A 25,910-nucleotide genomic window follows, 5' to 3' on the forward strand; every position below is an offset into this window, starting at 1 on the left:
AATAGATATGTTCCTGCGGAATGATGTATGCACCAGGAAAGAACTTCAGTCCTTATTGGGGTCCCTGAATTTCGTGATGCGTATCGTTCCGCAGGGTAGATCTTTTGTGTCCAGGCTCCTTTGTCTGCTTCACAGGGTACCAGACGCCTGCCCAATTGCGTTGGACCATCACGCCAAAGCTGACCTACTCATGTGGGGGAAGTTTTTGACTGAATGGAACGGTATCTCCATGTTTATTCCCTCTATCTCCGACTCCTCTCCCTGCATTTACACTGACGCTGCAGCCAACACGGGTTTTGCAGCTATATTTGGTAATCACTGGTTTAGGGGTCACTGGCCAGCTGAGACAGATGCCTTGCCGGGGTTTAGAGAAACTTCAACTCTGTTTGAAATTTACCCCATTGTGGCGGCCGCACACACTTGGGGTCACCTCTGGTCCGGCAAGGCAGTAAAGTGTTATTTTGACAACTCGTTAGCTTGCGACATCATTAATAAAGGGCGCTCTTCCTCTCTTACCATTATGCGACTGATTCGCAAGCTGACCTGGTTGGCAGCAACCGTCCAGTTCCACTTAATTTGCCTTCACATCCCGGGTATTCACAACACGGCTGCTGACGCTCTGTCTCGATCTCAATTTCAGGTGTTTTTCCAGGCACTTCCGTCAGCCCACCATCAACCATCCAGAACACCGAAAGTTAATCTTGGATTGAACACACTTATGCACCATGCTAGGACTCTTACGCACCAAGCACTATCACCAAACACTACTATCACCTACAGTAGGGCACTTACCATTTTCAACAAATTTACAGCTGAATTCGGATTACAAGGTGATTTCTCAACCCAAACTATGGTGGCTTTTGCCTCTTTTTGCCACTAAGGGCTCTTTCACACCTGCGTTATTGTCTTCCGGCATAGAGTTCCGTCGTCGGGGCTCTATGCCGGAAGAATCCTGATCAGGATTATCCTAATGCATTCTGAATGGAGAGTAATCCGTTCAGGATGCATCAGGATGTCTTCAGTTCCGGTACGGAACGTTTGTTGGCCGGAGAAAATACCGCAGCATGCTGCGCTTTTTGCTCCGGCCAAAAATCCGGAACACTTGCCGCAAGGCCGGATCCGGAATTAATGCCCATTGGAAGGCATTGATCCGGATCCGGCCTTAAGCTAAACGTCGTTTCGGCGCATTGCCGGAGCCGACATTTAGCTTTTTCAGAGTGGTTACCATGGCTGCCGGGACGCTAAAGTCCTGACAGCCATGGTAAGTGTAGCGGGGAGCGGGGGAGCAGTGTAATTACCGTCCGTGCGGCTCCCCGGGCGCTCCAGAGTGACGTCAGGGCGCCCCAAGCGCATGGATCACGTGATCGCATGGATCACGTCATCCATGCGCATGGGGCGCTCTGACGTCATTCTGGAGCGCCCCGGGAGCCGCACGGAGTCGGACTGTAAGTATACCGCTCCCCCGCTCCTACTATGGCAACCAGGACTTTAATAGCGTCCTGGGTGCCATAGTAACACTGAAAGCATTTGGAAGACGGTTCCGTCTTCAAATGCTTTCAGTACACTTGCGTTTTTCCGGATCCGGAGTGTAATTCCGGCAAGTGGAGTACACGCCGGATCCGGACAACGCAAGTGTGAAAGAGGCCTCACACTTAAAACTTTCCCACAACACAATTATATTATACCTCACGGGGGTGCAGCATCACAGCCTCACAAATTTCCCTAACAATACCGCCTTTTTGTCATCATACCCCATCAAGAAAATCTTAAAGGGGATCTCTAAAGTATCGGTTCCACCTATCACCACCAGACTACCTATAGACGGGCCTATCTTTAGAGCACTTAGCAACCTCCTCGACGAATCCCCTTTTGATCTCAACACTAACCTGGTGATCAAATCTGCTATCTATTTAGCTTTTTATGGGTTCTTAAGATCTAGGGAATTTACCGTTGTTTGTCAAGGAGATACCACTCACAGCCTTAAAACCTCACAACTCACTAAAGTAGACGACCATTACATTCTCACAATCCCATCTACCAAAACTAATCAGTCTTTACACCCCACTATCATTCCTCTCTTTCCAACAGACAATGCTTGGTGCCCAGTTAAGACACTAGACCTCTTACGGTCAACCTATAGCACGCACTTATCAGACTCACCACTCTTACAACTACAAGGGCACCCACTCACTACAGCAAAATTCACCACGCACGTTAGAACCTTATTGGGAAAATTGGGTTACAACCCAACTTCATTCTCCGGGCATTCGTTTCGTATAGGAGGCGCTTCATCAGCTTCTAGCACTAACAGCCCGGTCCACATCATAAAGAGACTGGGTCGCTGGAAGTCCTCTATATACAATACATATATTCCACGACCAGAAATAGAACTTCGCCAAGCCTTCAGGAATTTAGTCATGTAAACAAATGCAATAAAGTGTGGTTTTTTGAACTTCTCTTTGCCCTCTTTTATTTACAGGCCCACTCGGACGTTGGTTTCGGCACACCACAACCAACTTTTATCTCTGACATTATCCATTAGATATTAAATTCCGAGCACAAGTAGAAAAGCCATTAGGCCTGAATTTGTGGGAGGAGTAAGTCCCCTACTTAAACACCCAGCCCCTACTCACCTCTGACGTTCGAGTTCAAGTGTTCCCCACCCACCGGCACCCTTAGAACATACAATTCTCCTTGGTGGGCCCTCTTTTATTTACAGGCCCACTCGGACGTTGGTTTCGGCACACCACAACCAACTTTTATGTCTGACATTATCCATTACATATTAAATTCCGAGCACAAATATATATATATATATATATATATATATATATATATATATATATATATATATATATATATGGTATGTCTGTAATTGTACTTACCGGCAGAATAAAGTTAGCATACTATTTTTCCTCGCATGGTGTATGCCAAAATAACAAAACAAAAGAAAAAAGAAAAACTATAGCAGAGTTTCTTTACACTGATTCTCAAAAAGCAAAATAAAAAAGTCGGTATGCACCCCAATGTAGAACCAATAATAATGGCAACTCATCCTGCAAAAAAATAAAAAATATATATATATATATATATATATATATATATTTACACAGCTCTGTCAACAGCAAAATAAAAAAAACTAATGACTGTCCGAAAATTGCTGTACTAGTACTCCAAACACTGTTCAATAGTAACATGGCACACATAAACCAATCCATCAAAATCTGTGGTGCACAAGCCAAAAGGTGGCCTTTCCCTTCTAAACCCTGCAACGTACTTAAACAACAATTCACATCCACATTTATGGTATTTCAGTACCCAGTAGAACCCACCTAACATTTTAAAGGGTGCTGTGTATCTTGAAGGGCACAAGCTGGGCACAGCATATTGCATTAAAATCTGCGGAAAACTTGCAATTTTCATTTTGCATGGTCTCCTGCTTGTTAATTTCTGCAAAACCCCTTGAAGTGTCAAAATGCTCACTCCATTTCTTGTTAAACTTGAGGGCTGTACAGTAATTTCCAAAAGTGAGTTACTTGTTGTGGTTTCTAGTGTTGATCGAATCGAAGTGAATTATTATTTTTTCCTAAAATGGCGGCTACACGTGTTGCAATGTGAAAATTAGAAGCCGGGGATCGCAATATGAACCATAATGATGTGCAGCCAGCCAATCAGCAGAAATCCCCTGTGATGACACAGCCCTACAAAAGCTTCACCCCATGTGGTCGCCGTCATTTCACTGTGAACTGAGCATAGGGAGAGACCTGGAAAGTGCTAGGGATAGTGTTTTAGAATGCTTTTAATTGTAGAATATTGGATAGGGAGAGTGCAGGGACAGTGTAGGAAAATCGTAAGAAGAGTTTTTAGACACTGTAGGGAGAGCATAGGTAGACTGCAGGGACAGTGCAGGCTCAATGTAATCGCTCTGTGCATCTTGTTCAAGTTCTGCACCATTTATACTTAATCTGTTCTCTTATACATAGAATTACTGTGCATCATACTTAGTCTTAACAGGTGGTCTCATATATAGGCAAGTTTATCTAGTTCATCTGCTGCGCCAATCATACTTAATCTGTTCTGTTATACATATACTGTGCGTCAGACTCTTTGTCAAACAGTGGTCTAATATATAGGTGCATTTATCTAGTACACTTGCTGCGCCATTAATGCTTAATTTTCTTGTTATACATAGACTTACTGTCTGTCAGACAGCGTCAACAAGCTTTCTAATATACAGTATATGATGTGCAATTAAGACTTAATCTGTTCTGTTATACATAGACTTACTGTGCATCAGACTCAGCATCAACAGGCGGTCTAATATACAGGCTTGTTTATCTAGTTCACCTGTCGCACCATTCATACAGTACTTAGTTATGTAGTTAAATTTGTGATTCAGTTACTGTACACTATGGCCAACGGACAGTTGCCTGGGCCCTTCAAAGGAATGGGCAATGGAAAAATTTTAGCTGTAGCCAACACAGGCAGCAGCAGAAGAAGGGGTGGTAGTAGCAGCAACCACAATTTTTTTATTTTTTTTTGCTTTACTGATGTATGCTTTTCTTTTAGTTTAGCCAGGGGTTAGCTAGGAATGTTGGTGGCCTGCAAGATGATACACACGTCCATATGTGTGACCTGCCTCTCATTCTGACACACAGTAACTGTTTTGCTACCAGCTAGCAGACTGGCTATGTATGTCGCTGCAATGATGTACACCGAGATACATTCTCCCTGAAGTTTAACTGTAGGCTGGGATAGATCCTAAAATGCTTTGTGACTAATTAATTTGTAACAAATGAATTCATATTTTCGTGGAGAAATTCAGCGAGGCAGCCGAATCCAATTTTTTAAAACTTCACTCATAGTGGTTTTCACTGTATGGGTACCTGAGGGGCTCTGCAAATGTGAAACAGTGCCTTAAAACAATTCCAACTAAATCCATGCTCCAAAAACCAAATGGAGCTCCTTCCCTTTTCAGCCCTGCTGTATGCTCAAACAGCAGCCTATGGCCATATTTATGACATTTCTGTACTAGGTAGAACCCGCCTAAAAACTCAAGATGTGTCGTGTGAGTCTTAGGTGGCACCAGCTGGGCACAACATATTGGGCACTGAAATGTCATATCTATAGAAAACCTGCAATTTTCACTTTCCATGGTCCACCGCGCATTAATTTCTGCAAAATGGCTTTGGCGTCAAAATCCTCACTCCACCCCTTAAAGGGAATCTGTCACCGGTTTTAATATGTTCTAACCAAGGGCAAAATAAACTTTTGACAATCATGAGCTCCTGGCTTTCTCTGCCCCCCTGCTACTAATTCAGTTGGAAAAATACTGTCAATAAGTTGCAGGGGAGTTGGAGAAAGCCAGGAGTTCATAAAAATCAGGACCTGGAATGCGCTTGAGTTGTTAAAACCTAGCAGCATAAAACTGGTGACTATAAATAACTTGATGGGTTAAGTTTCTAAAATTGGATCACCTCTTGAGGGTTCAATTTATTAGTTAGCCCCCGACCCTCTAAAGTTGTCAGCAAAAGCAGTGTTAAATTAACACATTGGGCCTCAAATTCACATCATGCTCTTTTACTCTTGAGCCCACTCATATATTAAGGGAACAGAATATGGCCACATATAAAGTGTTTCTAAAAAACCAGGAAACAGAAAAAAAATAAGAAGGTTTACTTTTCACAGTAGCACATGTTTGGCACAGCATATTGGGCACTGACATGACATACTGTATCAGTAAAAAAAAGTTGCAATTTTCACTTTGCAGCCATTGCTGAGTATAAATTTGTGCAAAACAACTGTGGGGTCGAAATACTCACTCCAACCGTTCATAAATACCTTCATGGGTGAAGTTTCCAAACTGGGATAATTTTTAGGGATTTCATTTATTGTTTTACCACAGAGCCTCTAAAGTTGTCAGCACAAGATGTGTAAATCACCACATTGGACCTCAAATGTGTATGATGCTCTTACTCCTGAGCCCTGTTGTATCTCCAGGCAAAAGATTAGGGCTACATGTAGGGTGTTTCACCAAATCACCAAACTAGGCCTCAAATGCTTGTTGTTCTCTTTCTTTTCTGAACCCTGCAGCGTGCCCAAACAGCAGTTTACGTCTCTGCATGAGATGTAACAATATTCAGAAGATAATAGGTAACTAATTGTTGGGTCCTTTTTCGCCTGTTAACATTTGAGAAAATGTCTGGGCAACATTTTATTTTATTTTCACAGCTAAGTGTTTCTAAATTATATATAACACTTGTGGGGTCAAAGCACTCACTACCCCCTCAATAAATTTCTTAAAGGGTTTTGTTTTCAAAATGGTGTCAGTTTTTTTTTTTTAGCTCAGGATCTCGTCAAATGCAACATGGCATCTGAAAACTATTCCAGCCAAATCTGTCTACCAAAAGCCATTTGGCACTTCTTTCCTCCAGAGTTCTATGGTGTTCTATGGTGTACCCATTCAGCAGTTTTTGATTACATATCAAAAGAAAATGTCTAACAAATTGTAGTATTCTTTCTCTCCTTCTTACCCCTTGTAAAAATAAAAAAAATGTGGGGCTTATGAAACATTCACATTCAAATGTTTCTAAATTCTATGAAACGCCTGTGGGGTTAAAGCACTCAGTACACTACTATCCATTAGGGATTAGCGAACCTGTCAAGATTCCATTCGGTTTAGGTTTGCCAAAGCTTTCAAAAAGTTAATTTAGGACCCAAATCGATTGCCACTGAGTCAAAGTGGCTCCAATTACTCTGTAAATTGGTATATAACACCCTCTAGTCTCCTAGGACTCAGACTTTTTAGGAAAGCTTGTTCCTTTTCATAGATTTTTTATGAATTTTTGCTTTCTTCTACTACGCCAAACCCTTGAATGCAGTGACAGCAATAGTAAATCATGTCTGAGTGACACTGACATACATAGCTATGGGTAAACACACATATGGGTAAATAGCATGTTTAAAAACACACCGCACTATCACATGTGTTATGCTTTTTCATATTTCAAAGCTTTCAAAAATTGTCCCTTATCGGGGACAAATTATGATTAAACACACACGTGTTCTGGGATTTAAAAACATGATGGTGGCAGCAGCATAATGGAGGCAGGATAGCAGGCAGGCAGACAGCAACAATGTCAAGATGGGACACTGTCAGCAAGTCAGCAAGGCCAAATCTATTCATCAGCCAATCCAGGCTTGGTTCATTTTGACAAAAATGACATTTAAGACACTATTGGGGGACAACTTGATCAGTTTGGGTGTTTGGTATTGTCGCGTCCGTAACAACCTGCCCTATAAAAATACTACATGATCTAACGTGTCAGATGAACAATGTAAATAAGAAAAAATAAAAACAGTGGCAAAACAGTTATTTTTTAGGGTTGAGCGAACCCGAACTACAAAGTTCGGGTTCGTACCGAACTCTGCGAGTTCAGGTACCCGAATCTGGACTTTTTCACTGAAGTTTTGGTTCGGTGTATGGGTGATTTTATTATTTTCCATTATAACATGGTTAAAAAGAAAATTATAGCATTCTTAAGACAGAAGAAGTGCACGATCAAGGCTGCGCGATCAAGTGGATGAGGTGAGTTTTTTTTTATTATTTTTAACCCCTTAATGTCCATTTTATTTAGCATTCTGTCTTAAGAATGCTATTATTTTCCTTTTTAACGATGTTATAATGGAAAATAATAAAATCACCCAAACACCGAACCCGAACTTCAGTGAAAAAGTCCGGATTCGGGTACCTGAACTCGCACAGTTCGCTACGAACCCGAACTTTCTAGTTTGGGTTCGCTCAACCCTAAAAATAGCTGTTTTGGCACTGTTTTTATTTTTTGTTATTTACATTGTTCATCTGACACGTTAGATCATGTAGTATTTTTATAGGGCAGGTTGTTACGGACGCGACAATACCAAATATTTGATGTTTGTTTCAGTTTTAATTTATTAGTGTCTCCATATTCTGAAAGCCAGATTGTTTTTATTTTTTGGGAGACTCTAGGGGCAAATTTTTTTTCGGGATGAGATGTCTGTTTGATTGGTACTATTATAAGGTGCATATGACTTTTTGATCGCTTGGTATTAGGCTACTTTCACACTTGCGTTCGGAGCGGATCCGTCTGGTGACTGCACAGACGGATCCGCTCCTATAATGCAAACGATGGTATCCGTTCAGAACGGATCCGTCTGCATTATATTTCACAAAAAAATCTAAGTGTGAAAGTTAGTCAGACAGATCCGTCCAGACTTTGCATTGAAAGTCAATGGGGGACGGATCCGTTTGAAAATTGCACCGTATTGTGTCAACTTCAAACGGATCCGTCCCCATTGACTTACATTGTAAGTCTGGACGGATCCGTTTGGCTCCGCACGGCCAGGCGGACACCCGAACGCTGCAAGCTGCAACCTGCTGAGCGGAACGGAGGCCAAGCGGAGCCAGACTGAGGCATTCTGAGCGGATCCGCATCCACTCATAATGCATTGGGGCTGTACGGATGCGTTCGTGGCCGCTTGTGAGAGCCTTTCAAACGGAGCTCACAAGCGGAACCCCGAACGCAAGTGTGAAAGTAGCCTTACACTTTTTGTGATGTAAGGTGACAAAAAATGGCTTTTTTGACACTTTTTTTTTTTTTTAATGGTGTCCACCTGATGGCTTAGTTCATGTGATATTTTTATACAGCAGGTTGTTATGTTTTGGACGCGGCAATACCTACTGTAATATGTATACTTTTTTTTATTTATTTAAATTTTACACAAAAAAAACTAAAAAAATCATGTTTTAGTGTCTCCATATTCTGGGAGTCATATTTTTTTTTTATTTTTTAGGCGATTGTCTCAGGTAGGTTCTCATTTTCTGCGGGATAAGATGATGGTTTAATGGGTACTATTTTGGGGTGTGTATGACTCTTTGATCGCTTGGTATTACACTTTTTGTGATGTAAGGTGACAAAAAATTGCTTTTTTGACATCTTTTTATTTTATTTTTTTACAGTGTTCACCTGAGGCGTTATGTCATGTTATATGTCTATTTTTTTTAACTTTTAACACAATAAAAGCATTTTTTTTTGCCCGATTGATTTATGTAGGGGCTCATTTTTGGCGTTATGATGTGAAGATTTGACTGGTACTATTTTGGGGGGCATAGACCTTTTTGATCGCTTGGTGTTGCACTTTTTGTGATGTAAGGTAACAAAAAAATTATTGTTTTAGCACAGTTTTTATTTTATTTTTTCTACAGCATTCAGGTGAGGGTGGATCATGTGATATTTTTTATAGAGACGGTTGATTTTTTTTTTTTTACTTGATCCTTGATTTTTTTTTTTGAAAAAACACTTTTTTGTACTTTTTTTTATACTTTTTATTTTTGTCCCACTCTGGGACTTCAACTTCTGGGGTCTGATCCCCTCTGCAATGCTTTAAAATACAACCTGTATTGTAATGCATTGGCTGTAACTTTTATGCTGAGTAGGGATGAGCGGATCCATGGATGTTCGGGTTCGTCCGAACTTCGAGATAAAGTTCGGGACCCAAACCCCATTGAAGTCAAAGGGGACCCGAACTTTGGTGCACTAAAATGGCTGTAAAATAGTCATAGTAAGGGATAGAGGGCTGCAAAAGGAAGCAAAATGGGGGTAAGAGCAGGACAATTGCCCTGCAAACAAATGTGGATAGGGAAATGACTTAAAATAACATAGAATTTTTTTTTTTTTTAAATAATAATCTTAAACTAGGAGGCGAAGGTCACAGTGGAGTAGGAGGTTGAGGAGGCGGTAGATGTTGCGGTGTAGGTGGAAGCGGCGGTGGAGGAGGAGGAGATAGCCAAGACTGTTTAAGTTTTTTTGTTTTTTTTCTTCCTTTGTTTATTTATGTTTTATAAATTTGGGAAGGCCCCGAAACATTGGGAAATGGAAAAGAGAACGCAAAGAGAAAGTGTGATGGAGTATAACAAATGGCTGCAAAGAAAAAGGGGGTCACTCAGCACATCCCAAAGCGCAGGGGCAAGTTGCTATGGCTGAGAACAAGACTGTTAAACAAAACAAGCAATGCAACAGCTCTCTGCAAACCAAATAAAGTACAAAATTGCATCATAATTGCAAATGCTTAACTAATAAGTTAGAGATACTTGGCAAATCGTTTTGTACAAAATTATTTGAGCCCGTCTGCCGAACGTCAAGGCAATCTCTAGTTAGACGGGTTCCTAACACTAAATATACCTGTTATGTGCCATAGCGGCTATCATATAATTCAGAAAGTGCAGGTTCCACTTACATGCTGGATCCGCCTGAATTTCTGTCATTTTCGGTGCCAAAATGGCCTCCATTATATCCAGGGAAAGCAGTTACCAGCATGCACGCCGGGCCCACTCCACACCACCCCTGGCGTCACATGGTCACCAAGGACTGCAATGAGAGTCCACACACTATCTCTCTCCTGGTGCCAGATGGCTTCAGTGATTGAGGGGGAGCGGGCCAAGCTATATACTAACATTAATTAAAATCAACCTGTGGGACAGACGAGCTGGTCAGGAGTGCACGACTGGGGAGGCAGCCACACCTCCAGCACAAGCTGCAAAGAAAAAGGGGGTCAGTCAGCACATCCCAAAGCGCAGGGGCACGTTGCTATGGCTGAGAACAAGACTGTTAAACAAAACAAGCAATGCAACAGCTTACTGCAAACTAAATAAAGTACAAAATTGCATCATAATTGCAAATGCTGAACTAATAAGTTAGAGATACTTGGCAAATCGTTTTGTTAACAAATGGCTGGGTGCGGCCAGTATACTTGTCTACTCAGCACAAGGTATGGACAAGTCCTGTGGGTTCCATGCCTGGTTCATTTAAACGAATGTGAGCTTGTCCACGTTGGCTGTGGACAGGCAGCTTGTCTGTGATCACACCCCTTGCCGTGCTGAACACACATTCGGACAATACATTGGTCGCAGGGCAGGCCAGCACCTCCAAGGCGTAAAGGGGAAGCTCAGGCCATGTGCCCAATTTGGAGATCCAGAAGTTGAATGGGGCAGACCCATCAGTCAGTACGTGTAGGCGTGTGCACACGTACTGTTCCACCAGGTTGCTGAAATGCTGCCTCCTGCTAAGAAGTTCTGTATCAGCTGGTGGTTCTGGTTGTTGTGGCGTGCTGACAAAGCTTTTCCACATTTTAGCCATGCTAACCCTCCCTTCTGAGGTGCTGGCGGTGCCCCAGCTGCGTTGGCAACTTCTTCCTCCTCCTCTGCCTTCGCCTTCTGCTTCCACTGAGCCCCTGCTGTCAGGTGGAAATGCCATAAGCAGCGCGTCTACCAGCGTGCGCTTGTACTACTACTCACGCATCTTCCACTCACGATCCAGTGACGAAATTAAGGACGGCACGTTGTCCTTGTAGCAGGGATCCAGCAGGGTGACCACCCAGTAATCATCACTGGTCAGAATGTGGGAAACTCGGCGGTCATTGCGCAGGCACTGCAGCATGTAGTCGCTCATATGTGCCAGGCTGCCCAGAGGAAACGACAAGACTCTGCGGGAGGTGTATCGTCTGTGTCCTCTGTATCCCCCCAGCCACGCTTCAGTGATGCCCATGAGCTGCTTTAGGTGCCACCCAGCTGTGAACACGGTTTCTCCTCCTCATCATCCTCCTCCTCATCATCCTCTAGAACTGTGTCCTGGCTGGACAGTTGTGTACATGTTCCTCAGTGCAGGAACCCACCCTCCGAGACACTTGTGAATGACTGGCCTGATAACTGTGGAAATGATCCCTCTTCCTCCTCCACTTCCTCCTGTGCCACATTCCTCCTGTGTCATCATCCTCCACATCATCTTCCACCCACACTTCACCCCTGCCCTCCTTGCCGGTCTGCAGCAGTTAGCATCTGTGTTTCATCATCAGAGACGTGCTGCGGTGGTCCTCCCATGTGCACATCCTGAAACATAAGTGGTTGGGTATCAGTTCACTCAATCTCTTCCACTTCTGGGGCAGGGCTAGGTGGATGGCCCATGGAAACCCCGCCAGCAAAGTCATCAAAAAGCATAAGAGACTGCTGCATGACTTGGGGTTCAGACTGCTTGGCTGATTTGCAAGGGGGTGAGGTGAAAGACAGATGCCCATGGGCTGCAGGTGTCAACTCTGCTCTTTCAGCAGGGGATCGGGTGGGAGACAATGTGAATGAACTGGAGGCACTGTCAGCCACCCAATCTACTACCGCCTCTACTTGTTCTGGCCTCACCATTCTTACACTGATATTCAGGCCTACAAAATAACGCTTAACGATCTGTCACCTACGTGCACCTGAAGAAGGTGTTTCATTTGGGTGTGTAGCTGGCACAGATCGACCACGTCCTCTTCCTGCAACAGGAGCTCCACCAACACCAGCAGCAACACGATCAGGGCCACGTCCCTTATTTGACACTCTCTTCATTCTTTGAGGTCACCCACTGAACAAACAGACAATTTTAACTATATTAATTTCCCTGTCACGTATGCAGTGCAGGTGTACCTCACACCAAAAATGGGTATATGTCACCCACAGAACTAACAGACAGATTATTTATTATATTTTTGTGTCAGGGGTACAAAGATTGGTCACCCACAGAATTACCAGCCAGATTAATTATTATATTTCTGTGTCAGGGGTGCAAAGCTGGTGTATTGCACCCACAAAAAAATCACTATAAGTCACCCACAGAATAAATAGCCAGATGAGATTGCTAACACTCTCCCTTGCTTCAACTGCCTGCTTCCTGTCCCTGCACTACTCAAAGCTGATGGGCGGTGCTACACGTGATACAACTTGTATAGAGGCTAGGTCAGATGATGCACCGGCCAATCACAGCCGTGCCATTACTAGGCATGGCTCTGATGGCTTCTTAGTGCCCACAGCTTAAAAGCTTGCTGATTGTCTGCCCTGAAGCCTTTCAACAAGCTTTATTAAATGCCCGAACACTGAACTCAAACTTTTGCTGCAAAGTTCGGGTTCGGGTCCGGGTACCCAAACTTGCAAAGTTCAGTACGGACCCAAACTTTGCAGTTCGGGTCCGCTTTAACACTAATGCTGACAGCCTGCCTGTGAGACCCAGCCCCAGGCTGCCTTCTCTGCCATCGGGTCCCCACCACTGCAGCGCAGGGACCCGATGGGGAAGCGGAGGACACCTATACCCTCTGCGAAGCCTCTGCATCCCGCGGCATACAAGGGGTTAATACGCTGGCATCAGTGTTTTCACCCATGCCGGCGTATGCAACAGGGGCCCGGCTGTCAGTGACTGCCAGGTCTGTGCCTCTGATGAGGTGGGCACAGCTCCTACACCCGCCCGATCAGCATGCCGTACATGTAAGGCTCTGGTCCTTAAGTCACATCCACCAGCGCCGTACATGTATGGCGAGGGTCCTCTACGGGTTAATAATCTATCAAATTTTGTATATGAACATAGGCTGGTTGAGGTGCTGTACATTGGATATATGTATGTAGTGCAGTTATGTGCCACTTGTGAAGGGGGTGGGAGACAAAGGGCCCACCTTGCTCAGGGGCCCGCCGGGGGATTCACCTGTACCCCTGTGGGCCAGTCCAAGCCTGAAGCTGTGCCACTCTTCCAGTCTGCCTGCCCAGAATTCCATGGGATCAGAGAAAATGGCTTGAGCCAGAGACTGGCCAGAGTGTAGGTAGGCCTGAACCTGGGCATTGAAGCGAGAGCTATCGGCTTGTTGATTGTCCTCAGCCTGGCACAGCACATGTAAAAACTGGTTCTTTATGTTAAGGAGACTGAATTGGCTGCTTCTACTGCTGTGGCTTCTGCTGCTTGTGGTGTTGGGGGAGAGGGACTCTACGGGGGCAGAGAGAGACCTCCCTCCACTGAGACAATTGGGTGTCCTGGCAGGTGTCATCGCCATCATCCTCCTCTTGCAATGATAGCTCCTCATCCTCCTCCATGGCAGTTTCTTCTTGTGGGTCCCCAACAGCAAAAGGGCGGACAGCAAGATTCATAACCTGTTCTTTTTCCGTTGTCCCCTGCTGCCTGAGTGTCAGCATCTGTTCAAGCTGCAGTTGTCCCTGTTGACAAACCTTATAGCCTCTTTGAAGGGCTTCAGCACCAGCCAGGCATCTTGGATGAGTTACCATTGTCTAACCTCGAAGCAACATATGCTCCTTGCTGCTGAGAGTGTCTAGTGCGTGACAAAATCATTCACGACTTTCCACTGCTTCTACAGATGCTCGAGCATGTGCAAAGATGAATCCCAGGGAGTTGGAAAGTCCAGGATTAAGCTGTATAATGGCATTCTGTTGCTGCAAGTCCTCGCCACATAAAAATGGCTCAAATGCAAGGACAGTGTCCTGGATATTGACAGCACCTTTTACAAGAAAGTGTACTTATTTAAAAAGTGTTGCATGACTAGGTTGATGATGTGCACCATGCAGAACACCTTGGCCAGCGTGATGTTTTCTGCTTGATGTATTTTAGCAACTGCTCGCCTTTGTGGCTACTCTCGCCCAGGCTGCATGGCAATGCTAGACTTGACACTAGTGTTGATCGAGCACCAAAGTGCTCGGGTGTTCGGGTCAAACACCTCGGGATGCTCGGGTGCTCTACCGAGCACCCGAGCACAATGGAAGTCAATGAGAGAACTCGAGCTTTAAACCAGGCACCCCCTGCTCTGAATAGGGGAGGGTGTCTAGTCCATAGGAAAAGGTCAGAAATTGATGGAAACACCACCGAAATGGTTCGGGAACAGCATGGGGCGGATGTCTGCATGCATCTTGGACTCCCAGGTTGCTGCTGGGAACGATGTTGTTCGAGTAGTACGCCACTTTTACAGACTGACAATAATACGCACAAAACCGAAGATAAAATCGATTTTAGAGGAAAATTGTTAGGAAACATTCTTTCCTGTATATTTACTTGTATATAAAGTGCAAGTGCTGCCAAAAATTACAAGGAAAAGGCACTCCGATGCAACCTGTATATCACATAATGGAGGGCCTCATTCACATTGTTGTACAATTGTTTAGATAATGGGACTCCTACACTCATAAAGCCTATGCACTAAGTGAAAGGGCTTTCAAAAATTACAAGGCACTCCAATATACCCTTTATTACACATAAAGGAGGGCATCATACGCCCTTGAAAAATTATGATTGATGGCCTGCTGGTGACCCTCAAAAACATTAGGAGCAAGGGCCTGCTGGTGACCCTCTAAAACATTACGGGCGAGGGCCTGCTGCCGAGCTGACCATCGAAAACATTAGGGGTAAGTGCCTGCTTCTGATCTGAGCAACGAAAAAATTATGGGCGAGTGCCTGCTGCTGAGCTGACCATTGAAAAAATTATGGGCTAGTACCTGCTGCTTAGTTAACCATTGAAAAATTTATGGGCGAGGGCCTGCTACTGAGCTGACCATCTAAAACATTACATGCGAGGGCCTGCAGGTGAGCTAAACCTCTAAAAGATTGTAGGTGAGGGCCTGCTGGTGAGCTGACCCTCTAAAAGATTGTAGGTGAGGGCCTGCTGGTGAGCTGACCCTGTAAAACATTATGGTTGAGGGCCTGCTGGTGAGCTGACCCTCAAAAACATTATATGCGAGGGCCTGCTGGTGAGCTGACCCTCTAAAAGATTGTAGGTGGGGACCAGCTGGTGAGCTGACCCTGTAAAACATTATGGTTGAGGGCCTGCTGGTGAGCTGACCCTCAAAAACATTATATGTGAGGGCCTGCAGGTGAGATGACCCTCTAATAGATTGTAGGTGAGGGCCTGCTGATGATCTGACCCTCTAAAACATTACATACGGGGGCCTGCAGGTGAGCTAACCCTCTAAAAGATTGTAGGTGAGGGCTCGCTGGTGAGCTGACCCTCTAAAACATTATATGCAAGGGCCTACAGGTGAACTGACCCTTTACAACATTAGGAGTGAGTGCAGACTAATAAGCATGTTGATATGATGGAAGAGGAGGAGGACGAGAAAAGGAAGTTTGAACCATATACCCATTTTTGTGGTGGAACGGGTGCATAGGAATACAGTGTATTAAGTCCAGGATTAAGCTGTATAATGGCATTCTGTTGCTGCAAGTACTCGCCACATAAAAAATGGCTCAAATGCAAGGACAGTGTCCTGGACATTGACAGCACCTTTTACAAGCCAGTGTACTTATTTAAAAAGTGTTGCATGACTAGGTTGATGATGTTCACCATGCAGACACGTATATGCTGTTTTTCCAAACTTCAGCCAAAATAAATTACATTTGAACTATGTTGAAATCAAACAACAGGGAGTTTGGCCTAGTATGTAATGTTATTACTCAGAGATGTTATCCTCTGCTACAAAGAATATTGTAAGACACACATGCTTTTTTTCTAAAGTTAAACAAACAAATTAAAAAATTTAACTATGTGGAGATGCCCTGACATGGAGTTTGGACTAGTATTTAAGGTGTTTTCACTGAGATTTCAAATGCTACTATACATCTATCCTGTGTAAAACACATGTTGTACAGTTTGAGCTTATTCCCCCACCCCCCCCACCCCAAAAAATATATATTTCTGAGATTCTGCAGTAGCTGTAGTTATGCAAGGAGGTACACCCAGCCTCAGCTCCTCACTTCTCACTACCTGGCTGACAGCTTTCCTTGCCATTCCCTATTCTAGACACTTCTTTCAAATTCCATCCTTTACCCTTAATGTCACTGGCATTAGAATTTCTAATTTCTAAGTAAACATATTGTAAATGTTAATTAATAACTATTTTATGAGGTATCACTATCCATCTTAACCACCTCCGGACCGCCTAACGTAGGATCGCGTTCCGGAGGTGGCAGCCCTGCGCAGAGTCACGCATATATGCGTCATCTCGCGATGGCCGAGATTTCCTGTGAACGCGCGCACACAGGCGCGCGCGCTCACAGGAACGGAAGGTAAGAGAGTTGATCTCCAGCCTGCCAGCGGCGATCGTTCGCTGGCAGGCTGGAGATGTGTTTTTTTTAACCCCTAACAGGTATATTAGACGCTGTTTTGATAACAGCGTCTAATATACCTGCTACCTGGTCCTCTGGTGGTCCCCTTTGTTTGGATCGACCACCAGAGGACACAGGTAGCTCAGTAAAGTAGCACCAAGCACCACTACACTACACTACACCCCCCCCCCCGTCACTTATTAACCCCTTATTAGCCCCTGATCACCCCTGATCACCCCATATAGACTCCCTGATCACCCCCCTGTCATTGATTACCCCCCTGTCATTGATCAAGCCCCTGTAAAGCTCCATTCAGACGTCCGCATGATTTTTACGGATCCACTGATAGATGGATCGGATCCGCAAAACGCATCCGGACGTCTGAATGAAGCCTTACAGGGGCGTGATCAATGACTGTGGTGATCACCCCATATAGACTCCCTGATCACCCCCCTGTCATTGATTACCCCCCTGTCATTGATTACCCCCCTGTAAAGCTCCATTCAGATGTCCGCATGATTTTTACGGATGCACTGATAGATGGATCGGATCCGCAAAACGCATCCGGACGTCTGAATGAAGCCTTACAGGGGCATGATCAATGACTGTGGTGATCACCCCATATAGACTCCCTGATCACCCCCCTGTCATTGATTACCCCCCTGTAAAGCTCCATTCAGATGTCCGCATGATTTTTACGGATGCACTGATAGATGGATCCGATCCGCAAAACGCATCCGGACGTCTGAATGAAGCCTTACAGGGGCATGATCAATGACTGTGGTGATCACCCCATATAGACTCCCTGATCACCCCCCTGTAAAGCTCCATTCAGATGTCCGCATGATTTTTACGGATGCACTGATAGATGGATCCGATCCGCAAAACGCATCCGGACGTCTGAATGAAGCCTTACAGGGGCATGATCAATGACTGTGGTGATCACCCCATATAGACTCCCTGATCACCCCCCTGTAAAGCTCCATTCAGATGTCCGCATGATTTTTACGGATGCACTGATAGATGGATCCGATCCGCAAAACGCATCCGGACGTCTGAATGAAGCCTTACAGGGGCATGATCAATGACTGTGGTGATCACCCCATATAGACTCCCTGATCACCCCCCTGTAAAGCTCCATTCAGATGTCCGCATGATTTTTACGGATGCACTGATAGATGGATCCGCAAAACGCATCCGGACGTCTGAATGAAGCCTTACAGGGGCATGATCAATGACTGTGGTGATCACCCCATATAGACTCCCTGATCACCCCCCTGTAAAGCTCCATTCAGATGTCCGCATGATTTTTACGGATGCACTGATAGATGGATCCGATCCGCAAAACGCATCCGGACGTCTGAATGAAGCCTTACAGGGGCATGATCAATGACTGTGGTGATCACCCCATATAGACTCCCTGATCACCCCCCTGTAAAGCTCCATTCAGATGTCCGCATGATTTTTACGGATGCACTGATAGATGGATCCGATCCGCAAAACGCATCCGGACGTCTGAATGAAGCCTTACAGGGGCATGATCAATGACTGTGGTGATCACCCCATATAGACTCCCTGATCACCCCCCTGTAAAGCTCCATTCAGATGTCCGCATGATTTTTACGGATGCACTGATAGATGGATCCGATCCGCAAAACGCATCCGGACGTCTGAATGAAGCCTTACAGGGGCATGATCAATGACTGTGGTGATCACCCCATATAGACTCCCTGATCACCCCCCTGTAAAGCTCCATTCAGATGTCCGCATGATTTTTACGGATGCACTGATGGATCCGATCCGCAAAACGCATCCGGACGTCTGAATGAAGCCTTACAGGGGCATGATCAATGACTGTGGTGATCACCCCATATAGACTCCCTGATCACCCCCCTGTCATTGATCACCCCCCCTGTCATTGATCACCCCCCCTGTCATTGATCACCACCCCTGTCATTGATCACCACCCCTGTCATTGATCACCCCTCTGTAAGGCTCCATTCAGACATTTTTTTGGCCCAAGTTAGCGGAATTATTAATTTTTTTTTCTTACAAAGTCTCATATTCCACTAACTTGTGTCAAAAAATAAAATCTCACATGAACTCACCATACCCCTCACAGAATCCAAATGCGTAAAATTTTTTAGACATTTATATTCCAGACTTCTTCTCACGCTTTAGGGCCCCTAGAATGCCAGGGCAGTATAAATACCCCACATGTGACCCCATTTCGGAAAGAAGACACCCCCAGGTATTCCGTGAGGGGCATATTGAGTCCATTAAAGATTGAAATTTTTGTCCCAAGTTAGCGGAACGGGAGACTTTGTGAGAAAAAAATAAAAAATATCAATTTCCGCTAACTTGTGCCAAAAAAAAAAAATTTCTATGAACTCGCCATGCCCCTCATTGAATACCTTGGGGTGTCTTATTTCCAAAATGGGGTCACATGTGGGGTATTTATACTGCCCTGGCATTCTAGGGGCCCCAAAGCGTGAGAAGAAGTCTGGTATCCAAATGTCTAAAAATGCCCTCCTAAAAGGAATTTGGGCACCTTTGCGCATCTAGGCTGCAAAAAAGTGTCACACATCTGGTATCGCCGTACTCAGGAGAAGTTGGGGAATGTGTTTTGGGGTGTCATTTTACATATACCCATGCTGGGTGAGAGAAATATCTTGGTCAAATGCCAACTTTGTATAAAAAAATGGGAAAAGTTGTCTTTTGCCAAGATATTTCTCTCACCCAGCATGGGTATATGTAAAATGACACCCCAAAACACATTCCCCAACTTCTCCCGAGTACGGAGATACCACATGTGTGACACTTTTTTGCAGCCTAGGTGGGCAAAGGGGCCCATATTCCAAAGAGCACCTTTAGGATTTCGCAGGTCATTTACCTACTTACCACACATTAGGGCCCCTGGAAAATGCCAGGGCAGTATAACTACCCCACAAGTGACCCCATTTTGGAAAGAAGACACCCCAAGGTATTCCGTGAGGGGCATGGCGAGTTCCTAGAATTTTTTTCACAAGTTAGTGGAAAATGATGATTTTTTTTTTTTTTTTCATACAAAGTCTCATATTCCACTAACTTGTGACAAAAAATAAAAACTTCCATGAACTCACTATGCCCATCAGCGAATACCTTGGGGTCTCTTCTTTCCAAAATGGGGTCACTTGTGGGGTAGTTATACTGCCCTGGCATTCTAGGGGCCCAAAGTGGAATATGAGACTTTGTATGAAAAAAAAAAAAAAAAAAAATCATCATTTTCCACTAACTTGTGACAAAAAATAAAAAATTCTAGGAACTTGCCATGCCCCTCACGGAATACCTTGGGGTGTCTTCTTTCCAAAATGGGGTCACTTGTGGGGTAGTTATACTCCCCTGGCATTCTACGGGCCCAAATGTGTGGTAAGGAGTTTGAAATCAAATTCTGTAAAAAATGACCTGTGAAATCCGAAAGGTGCTCTTTGGAATATGGGCCCCTTTGCCCACCTAGGCTGCAAAAAAGTGTCACACATCGCCGTACTCAGGAGAAGGTGGGGAATGTGTTTTGGGGTGTCATTTTACATATACCCATGCTGGGTGAGAGAAATATCTTGGCAAAAGACAACTTTTCCCATTTTTTTATACAAAGTTGGCATTTGACCAAGATATTTATCTCACCCAGCATGGGTATATGTAAAAAGACACCCCAAAACACATTCCCCACCTTCTCCTGAGTACGGAGATACCAGATGTGTGACACTTTTTTGCAGCCTAGGTGGGCAAAGGGGCCCATATTCCAAAGAGCACCTTTCGGTTTTCACAGGTCATTTTTTACAGAATTTGATTTCAAACTCCTTACCACACATTTGGGCCCCTAGAATGCCAGGGCAGTATAACTACCCCACAAGTGACCCCATTTTGGAAAGAAGAGACCCCAAGGTATTTCGTGATGGGCATAGTGAGTTCATAGAAGTTTTTATTTTTTGTCACAAGTTAGTGGAATATGAGACTTTGTAAGAAAAAATAAAATAAAAAAAAAATCATCATTTTCCGCTAACTTGTGACAAAAAATAAAAAGTTCTATGAACTCACTATGCCCATCAGCGAATACCTTAGGGTGTGTACTTTCCGAAATGGGGTCATTTGTGGGGTGTTTGTACTTTCTGGCCATTGTACAACCTCAGGAAACATGACAGGTGCTCAGAAAGTCAGAGCTGCTTCAAAAAGCGGAAATTCACATTTTTGTACCATAGTTTGTAAACGCTATAACTTTTACCCAAACCATTTTTTTTTTACCCAAACATTTTTTTTTATCAAAGACATGTAGAACTATAAATTTAGAGCAAAATTTCTATATGGATCTCGTTTTTTTTTGCAAAATTTTACAACTGAAAGTGAAAAATGTCATTTTTTTGCAAAAAAATCGTTAAATTTCGATTAATAACAAAAAAAGTAAAAATGTCAGCAGCAATGAAATACCACCAAATGAAAGCTCTATTAGTGAGAAGAAAAGGAGGTAAAATTCATTTGGGTGGTAAGTTGCATGACCGAGCAATAAACGGTGAAAGTAGTGTAGGTCAGAAGTGTAAAAAGTGGCCTGGTCTTTCAGGGTGTTTAAGCACTGGGGGCTGAAGTGGTTAAAAGTAGAGAAATTCATTTTTTTTCTAATTTTCTGTAAATTTGGGAAAAAAAAGAAAGAAAGGTAAAACATATTGACTCAAATGTACCACCAACATGAAGTATGTGTCACAAAAAACATTCTCAGAATCATTTGGATAACTAAAAACATTCCAAAGTTATTACCACATAAAGTAATAAATGTCAGATTTGCAATATTGTTCACTAGATCACTGCATTTTATCTCCTCTACTAGCTTGTCTGCACACCCTACTACTGGAGACTGGAAATATTAGGAATGCTTATCATACTCTTTGCTGCTTCTTACAGTGTAGAGGTAAGTCATTTTTCTTCTCTGTAAACTCTTGCATAAAAACATATATCATTTAAAAATTCAGTGACCCTTGGAGTAAGTATTTATTACCAACTGAGCTAGACCAGCATTTAAGTCCAGCATTTAAACTTGGCGACGGCTCAGAAGCTGAGCAAGCGCGATAGCCATCGGGTTTCTGCTGTTTTAAAAAGCAGACATTCAGAGAAAATGCCTATGTTCAGCGATTAAGATGCAGAATATGTTTTTTCCACTGTCCTTTGTTGCATCAGTGTGAGCACCTACTCTAGAGTAAATGTCTCGGGGGCGGTTAAGTGCCTGGTGTGAGAACCAGACTGACACAAACATGAAGGTGTCAACCGGACCTGGCCTACTTGCTGTGGTTCTGCCTCACGACTGCTGCGAAAAACATTTACCCAGTGGGTCTTCTGCTTGGGAAGTAATGCATGCTGCCAGCTCTGCTCCGCTTTTCAGTGACTATGAGTTTAGTGAGGACAGCCAGCAGCTACAGGCCAGCACAGACTTGCAGAAGAGGTCCGCTGCATCCTCCTTTAGGTGTGCAACTAGCAAAGATAGTCGGGTGGAAGCACGTGTTGGGAGCCATCAGGGATGTGGCCATGACACTGGTGACATAAGTGGCGAACAGACAGTAGTTGATTATGATGTAGCTGTTGGAACGTAGGAGCCGGGTGAGGAGGGGACATCATCATCAGGGGGTAAGGGTAGCAGCAGGCCCGTGAGACAGGAGCAGGTTGGCAGCGTGCCAATGAGCAAGAAGGATGAAAGCAGTGGGAGATCTGGAGCCAAAGATGCCTGGTGTAGACGATCTGCAACTCAGGAGCTTACCTGTCAGGAAACTACGAGATGGATGTCATTCCACTCCATGTCCTGGAGGGTATGCTGATAAATCTGACTGGCGAGGGGACAGAAAACGTGGCAACTACATCTCATGGCCACCTGAGCCCTGTGGAGGGTGAACTGACACAGCAGGAGGATGAGGACGAGGAGGAGGATATGAACGTTCAGGAATTCTATACAGAACTTAATTGTTATGTTATTCATAGACTTACTATGCATAATTCGTTTCAACAGGCGGTCTAATATATAGGCATGTTTATCTAGTTCACTTGCTGCACTATTAATACTTAATCTGTTCTGTTATACATAGGCTTACTGTGCATCAGGCTCATTATCAACAGGGGGTCTAATATATAGGCACGTTTATCTAGTTTAGTGATGACAAACCTTTTAGACACCAAGTACCCATACTGCAAGAAGTTTAAACAGACCTGACCTGTATCCACACAGACTGCAGTATATCATATTTTCTCTTAAAGATAACCTGTCGCCTCTCCTGACATGTCAGTTTTAGTAACTACTTGCATTCTCCATGTCATAAATTTTTTATTATTATGCCTAGTGTTAAGCGAATGGAAGTTAACGAAGTGGAATTCGAGTTTCAGGAAACATTGGATTTATCACAAATCTGAATTTCTTAGCGCTACGTGGTAACATCAAATAAAATAATTTTTTCTGGAATTAACAGTAAAAAAAAAAAAAAAAAAAAAAAACATACTCACCTCATCTGTTTGATCGAGGAGAGGCCGTCGCGGCCATATTGATTGAAGAAAATGTGCCAAATCTTGAGCGTACTGACATGGTGACATCATCATGTCAGCACACACAAGATTTGGTGCTTTTCTTTTTTTCAATGAAGATGGCCGCGACTGCCTCTCCACAATTAAATGGAAGAAGGGAGTATTTATTCTTTTTTAACCCCTGATTTACCCATGAAATGTCTCAATGTGACTCTCAGATGCCGCTTTCAGCGGCACATGAGGGGTTCAATAACAGGGTGTGACACGCTCACCTTTTCCCATCATTGCACCCACTACATACAATAGAAAGCGATTTGTGAATAAGTACTTTGTAACGAATGAAATTTCATGTCCAAGTTCGGCAAAGTTTTGAAAACTTGGCTCATCATTACTTATGACGCTATGCTGTACCCTTCCTGTATTATTCCTGCAAGATTTTTACAAATAAATTGCCAGCAGTCTGCAGTAAAGGTACTGCTGGGTGTTTCAAGTAGCGGGTGTTTCCAGTAGCAGGTGTGTTTGACTTTGTACAATGGTGCTGCCGGGATCAGACAGTGCAAGGACTAGGGTTGAGCGAACCCGAACTTTACGGTGTTCGGCACCCGAACCCGAACATTTCAGTAAAAGTTCGGGTTCGGTGTTCAGGTAATATTAATATACCATCGGATCGGAGTTTTCTCCAATCCGATGGTATATTTTAACTTGAAGCGTCCCCATCACCATGGGAACGCCTCTATGTTAGAATATACCATCGGATTTGAGTTAGATCGTGAAAACTCAGATCCAACAGTATATTCTAACACAGAGGCGTTCCCATAGTGATGGGGACGCTTCAAGTTAGAATATACTGAGAACTGTGGACATAACGGCCCCCTGCTGCCTGGCAGCACCTGATCTCTTACAGGGGACTGTGATACGCACAATTAACCCCTCAGGTGCCGCACTGGCCACCAATGATTTTAATACTGGGGAGGGAGGGGGGTCTGGCCCCTGCTGCCTGGCAGCACCCGGTCTCTTACAGGGGGCTGAGATCCGCACAATTAACCCCTCAGGTGCGGCACCTGAGAGGTTAATTGTGCGGATCACAGCCCCTTGTAAGAGATTGGGTGCAGCCAGGCAGCAGGGGGCAGTTATGTACACTGTTCTTAGTATATTCTAACTTGAAGCGTCCCCATCACCATGGGAACGCCTCTGTGTTAGAATATACTGTCGGATCTGAGTTTTCACGATCGTGAAAACTCAGATCTGAAAAAGCTAATACTATTATTTTCCGTTCTAACCATGTTATAACGGAAAATAATAAAGTGAAGTTCGGGTCCCCATTGACTTCAATGGGGTTCGGGTCCAAGTTCAGATCAAGTTCGGGTCCCGAACCCGAACTTTTTTTTTAAGTTTGGCCGAACTCCCGAACCCGAACATCTAGGTGTTCGCTCAACTCTAAACTCTAGCAAGGACACATCCCCAATTGGTAACACCCATGTGTACCATTACTGCAAGCTGCAGTCAATTCATTAATAACTTCTAGTAGAAATAATAAAGGAATGGCACAACATAGAGTCATAAGAATAGATGCTCCAGAATTATTACATGGGGGATGCAATTAGTCACTAAAACAGACATGTCAGGAGAGCTGACAGGTCCCCTTTAAGAGATATGGCATTGAATAGTGATGTAATATTACTGATTATTGGTTATTTTCCCCAGGTCTTTGTGTACAACAGGGAACTTTGGTTGGTCATTAAGAAGATTTTTGGTTACAAGTCAAAGAGCCAGTACAAGAAAATGCAATGGACTTTGGAAAAGCATACAGACAGCTCTTTGTACAAAGGGATATTTCCTTCAGAGCAACAGCTTTCACTAGGAGAAAGAGACTGTGTTTGATGAACCATCCAGTGACAAAGGATGAGAAGCAATAATTACGGATGAGCGAATTTCATATTTTGAAATTTGTGTGCGGGTTCGTGTTGTGATATTTACTGAATTGCGTTATGGATTCCGTTAGCAAGGACCATAACGCAATTACATGATGGAATGCATAACGGAATGCCTTTAGAGGCATTCCGTTATTCATTCCATTATAGCAGTCTATGGCCTGTATAACGGATCCGTCCGGTTTATGTTATGCAGGAGAGGACTTCAGCATAACGTAAACCAGACGGATCCGTTATGCAGGCCATAGACTTCTAGTATAAGGGAATGAATAATGGAATGACTCTAAAGGCATTTAGTTATGCATTCCGTCATGCAATTGTGTTATGGTCCATGGCAACGGAATCAATAACGCAATTCAGTAAATACCACAACACGAACACTCACACAAACTTCAAAATATGAAATTCACTCATTCCTAGCAATAATTTAGCAATAAATTATTACTGTATGTGTTTTTACATGTTTATGCATATGGAAAGTTCTCAGACCCTTTCACTTTACATGGACATA

At 43.9% G+C, this 25,910-nt stretch overlaps 1 protein-coding gene across 3 annotated transcripts in view; it reads left to right on the forward strand.

Annotated features, from left to right (window-relative positions):
• LOC120997970 (probable cation-transporting ATPase 13A5) overlaps window positions 1-25,479 on the forward strand; it is a 284,487-nt gene extending 259,008 nt beyond the window's left edge. For all 3 annotated transcript variants that reach the window (XM_040428355.1, XM_040428356.1, XM_040428357.1), the window contains 2 exons: window positions 21,796-21,876; window positions 25,173-25,479. In XM_040428355.1, coding sequence (XP_040284289.1) covers window positions 21,796-21,876; window positions 25,173-25,349 — 258 coding nt within the window. In that variant the 3' untranslated portion in view covers window positions 25,350-25,479. The remainder of the gene's footprint in view (window positions 1-21,795; window positions 21,877-25,172) is intronic.
• Window positions 25,480-25,910: the final 431 nt, after the last annotated feature.

This window comes from Bufo bufo, chromosome 4 (assembly GCF_905171765.1).
Source record: "Bufo bufo chromosome 4, aBufBuf1.1, whole genome shotgun sequence".
Classification (NCBI taxonomy): domain Eukaryota; kingdom Metazoa; phylum Chordata; class Amphibia; order Anura; family Bufonidae; genus Bufo; species Bufo bufo.